The 11,542-nt window shown below is 31.6% G+C and overlaps 1 protein-coding gene across 2 annotated transcripts; it reads right to left on the bottom strand.

Annotated features, from left to right (window-relative positions):
- Positions 1-537: 537 nt before the first annotated feature.
- MSH1 (MUTL protein homolog 1) lies at positions 538-10,775 on the bottom strand. 2 transcript variants are annotated; one of them, XM_079024422.1, is made up of 22 exons: positions 10,509-10,772; positions 9,804-9,930; positions 9,614-9,711; positions 9,438-9,513; positions 9,199-9,318; positions 9,056-9,103; positions 8,905-8,969; positions 8,746-8,831; positions 8,484-8,648; positions 7,239-7,348; positions 7,016-7,121; positions 6,713-6,788; positions 6,440-6,498; positions 6,276-6,343; positions 5,974-6,147; positions 5,628-5,834; positions 5,283-5,539; positions 5,012-5,155; positions 4,588-4,645; positions 3,944-4,234; positions 2,177-2,824; positions 538-992 (listed from the first exon to the last, which is right to left on the bottom strand). In XM_079024422.1, the coding sequence occupies exons 1-22, from the start codon at positions 10,712-10,714 to the stop codon at positions 762-764; spliced, it is 3,420 nt and encodes a 1,139-aa protein (XP_078880548.1). In that variant the 5' UTR covers positions 10,715-10,772; the 3' UTR covers positions 538-761. The 2 variants fall into 2 exon arrangements, with proteins under 2 accessions (XP_078880548.1, XP_078880549.1); XM_079024423.1 differs by lacking the exon at positions 538-992 and having other exon boundaries at positions 2,554-2,790; positions 10,509-10,775.
- Positions 10,776-11,542: the final 767 nt, after the last annotated feature.

The raw sequence follows: 11,542 nt of genomic DNA, 5'->3' as shown, positions 1-11,542 counted from the left end.
ATATTTATAACATTTTTTTAATATTTAAATATGAATAGTACCAGTGATATAGTATCATTTTTAATAATACATTAATTGATATTATCTCATGTACTTGTGAAATAAATATTATATTAAATTCATATTATATTAAAGCATTAGAAACATGTTGGATGAGTCGTTATGAAATTTGATTTCGAACAAAGAGGTGGTGGTATCAGTTTATATCCAATAAAAGATTAGCACTCCTCATTTGAGTCAAAGTAACTCGTTAAGTTACTTAAGTTTTAGTAAAAAGGCAAAACGAAAAAAAAAAAAAAAAAAAAAAAAAAAAAAAAAAAAAAAAAAAAAAACTAATAAAAACCGCAAAAAAAACCGAACCGCAATAAAAAACCGCATAAAACCGAACGGTGCGGTTTCTAAATTTCAAAAAACCGAAGTTGCAGTTTTTGGTTCGGTTTTGACCAAAAAACGTACCGAACCGCACCATGCTCACCCCTACAAGGTGTTATCTACCTTGATACTAATGTCATACCAAGAAGATATATGTACATATAATTTACACACACACAACAATGATTGTCAAGCTCCATTCATGACTGTTTAAATTACACAATCAAGAATTCCCTTGATGTTTTTGCAAATTACACCAAAAACAAAATCGTCACTTTACAAAACTTGGCGCAACATGTATGAAGCACAAAATCGTTGCACCAAAAGTTTCGAAAACTACAAAACATCTACTACTCTAAAATCAACCTAGGACTCCTCCATTAATCATCTTATCTATGTAAGCTTATACCTTGTACAGAAACATCACAAGTACCAAAGTTCCTATGTTTTCCATCAGCCACATTCGTGAGTTGAAACCCATGTTTAGGCAGCCGATTAATCAACAATGTTTCCAGCTGGCATGCCACACTTTTCCCTGAAACTAAGAAATACAAAAAAGTTGCATTTTCCATTCCTGGCTTTCCCCGATGTGCCCTAACCCTTCCTTCAAGATCATCAGTCTGCATGCAACAACAATTTTATCAAAAAATTTAATAAATATTCTTTTAAACATAAACTGATAAAAGGGTAAATTGTGAACAATAGCAATGTTTTTTGCTATTTGTTTCTTAACCCATAATAGCAACATACTTCCATTTCTTTACTGAATATAGCTATTTACTTTATATTTTACCTATAGGGTTAATCTCATAATAGACCTTATATTTTGTGTTTTTTCCTGATTAGACCTCAACTTTATTTTTTCTTGAAAAAGACTTTGTTTTTTTCATTTTTTCTGAAAAAACCCTTGACTTTGTTTTTTTCCAAAAAAAACGTCAACCTTCAAAACTGTTTCCGAAAAAACCCTCCACATTGTCTTTTTTTCCAAAAAAAAACCCTCAACCTTCAAAATGTTTCCGAAAAAACCCTCCCATTGTCTTTTTACCAAAAAAAAACCCTCAACCTTCAAACTGCTTCCAAAAATGACCCTCAACTGTCTTTTTTTCCAAAAAAAAAAAAAGCCTCAACCTTCAAACTGCTTCCAAAAAGACCCTCAACTTTGTCTTTTTTTTCCAAAAAAAACCATCAACCTTCAAACTGTTTCCAAAAAAACCCTCAACTGTCTTTTCTGAAAAAAAAACCCTCAACCTTCAAACTGCTTCCAAAAATGACCCTCAACTTTGTCTTTTTTTCCAAAAAAGACCCTCAACCTTCAAACTGTTTCCGAAAAAACCCTCAACTTTTTTAGTTTTTTTCCTAAAAAACCCTCACATTTTACAAGTTTTTTCGGAAAAAAAATGACTAAAAGGGCTGGATCGAAAAAAAATGAAAAAACACAAGGTTTTTGTCAGAAAAAAAAAAGTAAAGTTGAGGTTTAATCCGTAAAAAACACAAAATATAAGTTTTTTTACAAGGTAAACCCTTACCTATAATAGCAACATACTTGTATTTGGCTTCATTTGTTATGTATTGCTATTATTGGTAAGGAAATGTAAATATGTTGCTATAATAAGAGTTACATATTACCATTATAGGTAAAAAAAAGTGTAATTATGTTGCGATTATAGATTAAAAAAACAAAATATATAGCTTATATTGGTAAAAAAAAAAAAAATAAGAGTAAAGTACGTTGCTATTTCTTCCAATTTGCTAAAAATAAAACACCATTTGTAATTTAGCTATGTGAAAAAAGTGAAACAGATACCTCTCCAACATAAAGCCTATTATCAGGCCTAATAATCACATAAACACTTGAAGCACCAATCACTGAAGGAGGTGGTTGTTTTCTAGGAGCAATCACAACACATCTAATCAAAACTTCTGATTTACTTTTCTTACATATCAAACTCACAGCTTTCTCCAAATCCTTCAAAACTTTCTCCATTTGATCTTTTGATTCATTAACAATTGAAGAAACAAAAGCCGTTGACTCTTGACTTGATTCTTGAATTGTGTGATTGTAGGTTTTGTTGTGTGTGTAAACCGAGGCATAAAGCTGTTGAGCTCTTTGTATGATTGTTTCAGGGACACCTTCTCTTTGAGCTGTTTCAAATGCAAGACTTTCTCTGCAAATCCCATTGGTCAACTTCCATGTGGGTTTAGTTTGACCATTGACAAATTCACTTCCCATTGCTTTGAAAACCGTGCTGTTTGTGTTCAATGGTAATTTGAAAATGTCATGTAAGTGAGTTGATACTATGCCTAAACAACCGATTGAATCTAGGGTTTCAATAAAACTTCCAGCAATACATGTCCCTTTTGCTGTTTCTGTACCTCTGCAGATTTCATCCACAAGAACAAGGCTGTTTGATGTGGCTCCTGTGATTATAGAACGCAATTCTGACATTTCAATCTGAAAATTATAAGTTTCATGGATTTTAATAGTTGATAAGGTGTTTGTATACATAATAAAGTTTAAGGAAATTGTCAGAAAAGTCCCAATATTTTCAGGAAAGTTACACTTTAGTGCTAAGATTTTCTTTTTCATCATAGAAGTCCTGATTATTTCATTTTGGCTCAAGTTTACAAAAAAGTCCTTTTGTTTCTTTTAACATGAAATGACATATTATCGTGTTTGTACAAATAATTGGGACTTTTATGTTCAAAAAAAATTTTTGGGACTAAAGTGTAACTTTCCAGAAAATATTGGGACTTTTCTGACAATTTCCCTAAAGTTTATTTCTTTTCTATGTTGAATAAACTGTCTGAATGAGACTAAATGATCGTTTTACCTTTACATTCTAAAAAACCAAATTCACTATATTTATTAAATTTAACAATATTCATCAATTTAAATGTAAAAGGAGTTGAGAGAGGGAAAAAAAAAAGGTTAATCTTATAAAAGACATTATATTTTGTGTTTTTTTCGGATTAAACCTTATCTTTATTTTTTTCATGAAAAAAACCTTGTATTTTTTCATTTTTTTCGAAAAACCCTCAACTGTCTTTTTTTTCCGGAAAAAAACCCTCAACCTTCTAATATTTCAGAATAAATCCTCAACTTTTTTAGTTTTTCCTGAAATTACCCTAACATTTTACAACTTTTTTGGGAAAAAAATGAGTAAAAGGGCCAGATCAAAAAATGAAAAAATGTAAGGTCTTTTTCAGGGAAAAAATATAGTTGAGGTTTAATCCGAAAAAACAGAGAGTATAAGGTCTTTTATGAGATTAAATAAATAAATAAAAGAAGGGAAACATGTAAAGAGTTAGTGTCTTAATACATTAAGCCAATTTTCTTGGCTTAACTTATTAAGTCATTGTCTTCAGATTTAAAAAAAAAAAAAAGAAAGAAAGAAACAACTTAATGAGTTAAGCCAAAAATATGACTTAATGTATTAAGATACTTACTTTTTACCTATTTTCCCTTTTGTTTTTCTTCCAACTCAGTTAACGAATATTGTGAAGTTTGTGTTTTTAGATGGAAGGGTAAAATGGTCATTTAGTATGATTGTGTAAGAATTTAAGGGATGACCTGGAATGAGCTCTTTCCATCAGAAGGGCTATCATAGGATTTCATGTGTAACATAATGGAGTCAAATTGAGGAATTATTGCTGACTCAGCAGGGACCATGAATCCACATATTCCAAATAAAGCTGCAGCACAAATTGACCGAAGTAAACTTGATTTTCCACCTCCATTTGGACCAGTCAACAGAAATATTGACTTCATTTCAATTGTGTTAACAACAGCACTTCCTTCAGCTGCATCAAACCAATACGGTGATAAACCAGTTATCTTCATTCCATCAATTTCTCCCTTTTCCTGTGAAAAATAATTACATATCAGACCTTCAAAAATAACAAAATCAAATAACTTTCCATTTGCTATAAATGCATGTTTCTCTTTTTGACTTAATAGACAATGTTATCCTAAGCTATATATATGAGTGCTTCTTGTTGACTTAAAGCATAAACAATGACTTAACAGATTTTTCCCATTTAAGCCCTAACTTTTTTTTACAAATTTGCCCTTGTTTCATTTTTCCTTCCATTTCTCTTAGGGTGTCGTCTTTTTCTAAAATATCTTTTTAAGAATCATTTATACAGACATCACTTTATCCAAACAACACTTAAAAGAAGATAAAAGTAAAGGGTGGGGTGGGGGGGTGGGGGTACCTTGGAGCCATGGGACTGAATGAGAATAGGGAACACCCATCTCCTCCTTTTCCCCTCACTGTTTCAGCATTAAAAAATGTTCAGTCTTTAGATAATAAAAGAAGCAATTATGACTAAACTAAAAAAACATTATGCTACAAGTTTCTTGTTTATTGAAAAGCCTCTTTAATAATGAGAATATATGCAATAAACATGAGTAAATATAGACGAGGAAAAAGTAATAAAAAGGCATGAACATTCTTGAAATTAAACCTTTTAAAAAACAACACTTCATGTTCACAACAATGAACTTAATGTATTTATTTAATGAACAAAAAGAAAATTAAGTTTACAAAAATATGCAAATGAATTTGATTTATGATTTATCAGCTAAAAATTAAAAATCTTTTAAACTAGAATACAGTTGTAACATTTGATCTCTTACCTCACATGAGCAAATAATGCTTTTGCAATGACAAGCAACATGGAGGCAAAAATGAGAACATTAATTTTATCTTGCAATTCTGTAGAAAGTCCCCTTAACAATTCCAACACCATTGCCTTTGCATTAGCACCAGCTTCATGGTACCTGAAAAGACGAAAATGCCCTCATTATCTTCATCATTGAAAACAGCCTAAAAACCTTGTCTAGTCTAACATAACAAACACAGCCTTTCTTTTTGAAACAAAGTTTTTTTTTCTTATTAAAGGTTAACCTTGTGAGGGCATTTTCGACCTTTACTGTGGTGAACCATTCTTCTCCGACTTTTCTACCCTTTGAGTCTATAGAAGGTTTGAGTTGTTTTATTTGTTCTTCTCCAGGGGTATTAGCCCAAACAGAAGGAGCAAATCTTTTTCCTTTAAACCAAACAGATTTATGCTCACGTGCATATGTGATTTCTCCTCTTACACCTCCAAATGGTGCTGTGGTAGCTTTTATTCTTGAAATTATAGGAAGGAAATCTTCTGTAACCTTAAAAAAATGCCACCTGGCATCTGTTAACTTACTAAAAGATAATAATAATAATAACAAACTATGGAAGCAAAGGAAGGACACTTACTGCTAAAGATAAGGCTTCAGCTGCTTTATCAACCTCTTCATAGGATTCTTTTAGATGGATCTTTTTAACACGGTTTTTCCATGAAGATTCCATCTCTTCAAAAAAATCATTTGGTATGTTTGGATATGAACTTGTTTTCTGATCGTTTTCACCATCTAAAGAGATAAGTTCACCAATTCTATGGGAGATAGATTCACATTCATTCACCTGAAAATAACCAAACAAAGCATAGATAACAGATAAGTCTCATAGTATATAAAAGAAAAAAAAAAAAAATATATATATATATATATATATATATATATATATATATATATATATCATTTAAAGAAATTTCAGCACTTACAAGTGTCTGAAAGTCGATTTTCAATCCAGTTGATACCCAAGTGGGGTCCATTAACAATCTGAGTATCTCATTGAGCTCTGAGTCTTTATACAATTGCAAAATCTCATCAAGCACACTTTTTATCTTGCAAAACTCAACATGATTTGCTTCCCTTAACTCAAGTAACTTTACAAGCTGCAAGATTCACAAAGGTTTAAACTATGGAAATATGACAAGAAATGTATAGATACAGATTCACAAAGGGTGAAAGTTGTAATTTCATGTCTTCAATGAAGTTGGAAATGAGAAAGAAGTTTCATTACCTTTGATGGTGAGATGCAAGTAAACTGAGGAATTGAACATGACACATTGCTCATGAGTTTGCATATCTCTGCAAATGTTGCAAAAAGAATACAAAGCTAATATTAAATTAAGAAAAATATCATAAATCAAATGAACATGGATAATCTACTAATCGGAAACTGACCTTGAATTGTAGATGCAATTGCATAAGCAGGAGGATTTAGAAGAAGATCTCTGACATACCTGTAGATAGAACCATAAAAACAAAAACAAAAAATATAAAAAAGATAATGAAAGAAAGATGAATGGAATGGAATGAAGTGGACAAGGTAATGGAATGAGTTGATGAGTCATCACTACATTCCATTATCATGTAATGTGAATTTTCATATTATATGTAGTTTAAACTCTGTTGTATGCAGTATTTAGGATTCAAAATAATCAACTCTTGACTTACATAGCAGGTAGCCCAGTGCAATTTGAGGGTAACAAAATTTTTAACAAAAAAGGTATCCCTTCAGTCTGAATAGCACCTATTACATTAAATGAATGACAGGTGTCAAACAAAGTATAACATAAATGTTACAATGTATAGCAAAACAAGAGAACCTAAAAGATTAGGGAAATCTCCTATAAAGGCCCTATATTTTGACCTCATATTCAATTAACTCCCTATAAAGTCAAAATGTATTGACTTAATTGAATATGAGGTCAAAATATAGGGACTTTATAGGAAATTTCCCAAAAGATTATAGCTGACCAATTTGTGAAGCTGTTCCAAGGTGCAATGAACGAGGCCTGTTTTCTGAAGCAACAGTGACATTCCTAAATGTGACCTTTTCATCAAGGCCATATAGCTCTTTTACCTGAGGTTATAATATAAATAGTAAAAAAAAACTATGTATGTAGCTTCAATAGTCAATGCCATGTTGATAAATGGAAGTATAAAAGTATATAGAAAGTGGATTAAAGATGTATCAAACCCTAAATAAGATCTCATTAATCATATCCCCTTCAAGCCATTCAAAGTGTCTGCCATTGCATTCAGACCATAGTAATCCACCTTCACCAAATTCTCTCCAATTAGAAGTCCCTGTTAAAAAGATATTGCCATTATTGAGGATCAACTAATGATTCTTAGGGTTGTTTCTTTTTTTTCTTCAATTAAGTCATGTATAGGTAAAGTGACTTAATGGGTAGTGATGTTTGTCTAGATAAAGTGTTTCTGTTTGTTTTCTAGACTGAATAAACCGTTTGAATGAGCCTAAATGACCATTTTACCCTTACACTCTAATAAACAAATTTCACCATATTCATCGATGTTAACAATATGAATCAAAGTTAACATGAGAGGAGTTAGGAGGGGAAAAAAAGGAAAATAGGTAAAGGGTTAGTGTGTGTGTGTGTGTCAAGACACAAAGTCATAAGAGTGTGTTTCTTTTTGACTTAATGTTTAGAAAACTTAATGGGTTAAGATATATATAGTCGTTTCTTTTTAAGAAAAGGTCCTAATAAAGTAAGTTAGGAAAATGATATCTTTAGTATTAAGTTGTAGTTCCATATCCATTTTTCCATAAATACCCTCCTAACAAATTTCCTGTGTTGCAATCCTTGTATTTCTACTTTGTTTTTTTTTTGTCAACCTTCTTCTAGAACAATCTAATTGATTATCCATAATCTGTGTAAAACAATTATCCATTGTGAGTTACAATGTGATGATGCATATTTTTAATCTTATCTTTAATTTATGTAAACTTGAAAAGTTATTTACTGTGAACATTTTTAATTTATTATGGTTATTAAATAAATTATCATTTTGTATATTTACATTTTATAACAACTACTAAAGAAATGATAATTTATTATTTTTAAATAGGAGGGTAAAATAGTCATTTATTCATATTCAATAATTCAAACAGTGCATTCTGTCCAAAAAAGAAACAACATTTATATCAGCAATACTTTATCAGTTCAGATATCATTATCAATTCAGTACACTTTATAAATTCAGGACTTAACAAAGGAAAAAACAAAAAAAAGGGACATAAGTCATGTATTTTAGCTTTATAAATTCATTAAGTCATTTTGTATGGATTAAGTAAAAAAGAAACAAGCATATATAGTTGTTGTACAGATTAAGTGCTTAACCTATTAAGTTCATTGAGTTAAAAAGAAACATCCCTTAGGTTTGTATACAAAGAATGTATACAAACCTAAAAGAAAATTACCTGAAGAATTGTTCTTCAATGAATTATGAAGATACAAATGATGATAATGACAAGTCCGAAGCTTTGTAACAATTGCCTCTTCAGTTAAACCATCCTCTGAAGAAAAAGTCTTCATAGTCTCCAACACTTGAACCATGAAATACCCTTTTGCAGAACGTGAGATTCCTACAATTTAACTAATGGAAATTAGAATGTAAAGATTAAAATTATTATATTAAATAGATATTCAAATGAAGCAAAAAAAAAGAGAAATTCTACATACCAACAACTGGCATTGGCTCTGGAAACTCAAGATCATGATCATCTTCAACAAGTCCAAAAACATAAGGACTTCCAGGATGTGCATGACTAAATAAACCAACAAAAACTTACTATATCAAGATTTCAACAACATTGAAAGAATGTAAAAACTCAGAAATACCCTGATATAAAACGGCTTTTACGAGAACGTGCTTGAGTTGGACCTTGAACTTCTTCCACAATACACTACAAAAACATTAAGAAATAAACTTTTCCAGCTCACAAGTCATCTTATATTAAAGTCAAACAAGAAAAAGTCAAAGTGAACTTACTACTGAGAACCCATTACGTGTCAAATCATCCAATGTTTGGCGTAAATTCTACATAGGGAAAAATGAATGCAAGAAAATAGGCATTCAAAAACTGTTTGAAATTGATCAATATTATAATTTTTAATGAAATAAGTATGCAATACCACAACAGGGCATCCAGCTTTTGGAATGCTATCAGAGCGTAAGCCACCCATAGGGTTCAAACCAGCATATTCCACAAGAACACAAGCATCAAATCCAACAGCTTCATAAAACTCTCCAACCTAATGAGATGAAAAAAGATTCATGAAATTGTTCTTAATGTTGACTAGTATAATCATTAATCAAACAAACATGAGAAAAACATGCCTTTAGTATGATATAATGGAGTATAAAAACATACCCTACAAAGTAAAACTTCACGTGGGAACCTTGACTTGAATTTCAGTACTTCGGAATTAAGTGTTCCTTCTTTTAAACTTCACAAAATAGAAAATAAAAGGAAAAGATCACTAACACATAAGGATCAAGATTCAAGAAGAGTTCATGTTGAGTATTGACATCATGAGAAAGACTTGCCTTCCGTTCTTCAGGTTCTCATCCAAACCAAGAAGATTAGAGTAAGAAAGTTTTTTTACCAATTGGGAAGAAGATGTCTTCATACATGTTTGCATTTTCTGGAAGAAGGAATAAGAGTGATATTGATAAGTCTAGAAGAGATAAGAAGATGATCTATGAAAATAAGCAACTTTCGTATCATGTAGATTACCTCTTTCCACCATATAATGTGAGGATAATTCTTCTCATCAAGATCATCCTTTAGTTCCCTGACTTTTTTTGCTGATTTGGTGCTTGTTGACTTTCTTTCTTTGGAGCAGTTGATCTTCTTTGGCTGCCTGGTGTTTTGAAGAAAACTCAACAAATTTTAGAAGAAGAAGAAGAAGTGACCCAACTATACCCATGGATTATGTCTTCAACAAATTATCATCACTTTCAAAGTATACTCTGTGGGGTAAACCAAGGATTTCTACGTATTTAATTCTTTAACACTTATAACTAATTAATATCTATTATCCTATGGAGAACCATTTTTATTTCCTTGTATACAGCGTGTGGGGTCATTCAATTTAACTTTTCTTATTGCGATTTGAGCTCATTTGGTTAGGTTTTGCTCAAATCCCAGTTCGAAATAGCATGTAGAATCTCTTCCATCGTGCAATGACTACAAGTTCCACATTTGGAACACCCATTGAAGAATTTCGAAACCGTAGAAAAACAGCAAAATAAGAAAGCATTACAATGGAGATAAATACTGTGCTAGCAGTAAACTAGCGCCCCCATTTCACCTTTTCTTTTTTACTTTTGTCTATTTACTAGATAAACAGCTTATATTTTCCTACTTACAAGCAAACCAATGGCATATGCAACTAAAAAAATGTTAAGAAACAGATAGAAGGGGAAAGAGGGTTAAGACCATGGTGTAGAGAATGCAAAGTGACGACGGGAGAGGAGGAAATGGGTGTGAAGGCCGATTGAGCACCACCGAGGAACTGAGAAGGCGACGGACTTGGCCGCGACCCAGCACATGTTGTTGTGAACCGGAGGCGGAGATGGGATTCTTTTCAAATTTAGGGATTTCCAGGGGATACGGTGTGAGAGAAGAGAAGTTGTTCCCGCCATAAAAATGAGGGAGGTGGAAGTGGAAAGGGTTTTCTACAGAAATGAACGTCTATGGTTAGAAGCAGAGGTCTCATTTGTCATATTTTGAAACAGATTATACAGTCAAATTATTATTATTATTATTATTATTTTCATAATTTATTTAACGGTTTGATATTTGACCGAGAGAAAACCACCATAAACAATGGCAGGAACCGGTTTTGCAATATTATAAGAAACGAGAATCGGATTGTCGGCTTTGGTTCGGGGTCGGTTTTACAATTATTTAACCAAAATATGATTTTTTTTTTATAGTCTAAACTGAAGTACAAATAGTAAATTACATGCTCGAAAAAAAAAATCAAATAATTCTAACTTCATATAAGGTCATACGGTATGAAGGTCTTTCCTATGCGTGAAAACTGAGCTGGAAGTCTTTCTTACCCATGAACACCGCCCTCTTGGGGCGTAGTTGTGTTGTGGAGTGGGGCTACACATGGATGTTCACGGACAATTTGATTGGGCAAGAGTATTTAATTGTTGAATGTATTGATAGAGAAAGTTTAGATGTAGTTAAATGGTTTAAAAATGGATAGATTGAACCTTTGAAATTTGGTAACGGCTTGTAGTCATATAAATGAAAAAACACTAAACTCTAAAAACACTAAAGTATATTATGAAAAAAAAAATCAAGTAACTTTGACTTCATATAAATGACTTATGGTATTTTAAAAACCAGGATTTTGACTATTACATTTTCGGGTCGGTTCCAGTTTTTTAACCGGTTTTTGTTAGAATCGGGACTGGTTTTGCTATAAATTGTGATCAGTTCTGGTCCGGTTTCAATAA

Source organism: Lactuca serriola, chromosome 2, assembly GCF_051521515.1.
Source record: "Lactuca serriola cultivar US96UC23 chromosome 2, Lser_US96UC23_V15, whole genome shotgun sequence".
NCBI lineage: Eukaryota > Viridiplantae > Streptophyta > Magnoliopsida > Asterales > Asteraceae > Lactuca > Lactuca serriola.
Note: the sequence above shows the minus strand (reverse complement) of the source record. Positions and strands in the feature narration are given on the sequence as shown.

Coding starts and splice junctions, on each gene's coding strand:
- MSH1 (XM_079024422.1), bottom strand. CDS start 10,714: ATGGCGGGAACAACTTCTCTTCTCTCACACCGTATCCCCTGGAAATCC. Junction 9,514..9,613: donor GAGAACCTGAAGAACGGAAG/GCAAGTCTTTCT, acceptor TATTTTGTGAAG/TTTAAAAGAAGGAACACTTA. Junction 993..2,176: donor ATAGGCTTTATGTTGGAGAG/GTATCTGTTTCA, acceptor TGTTGCATGCAG/ACTGATGATCTTGAAGGAAG.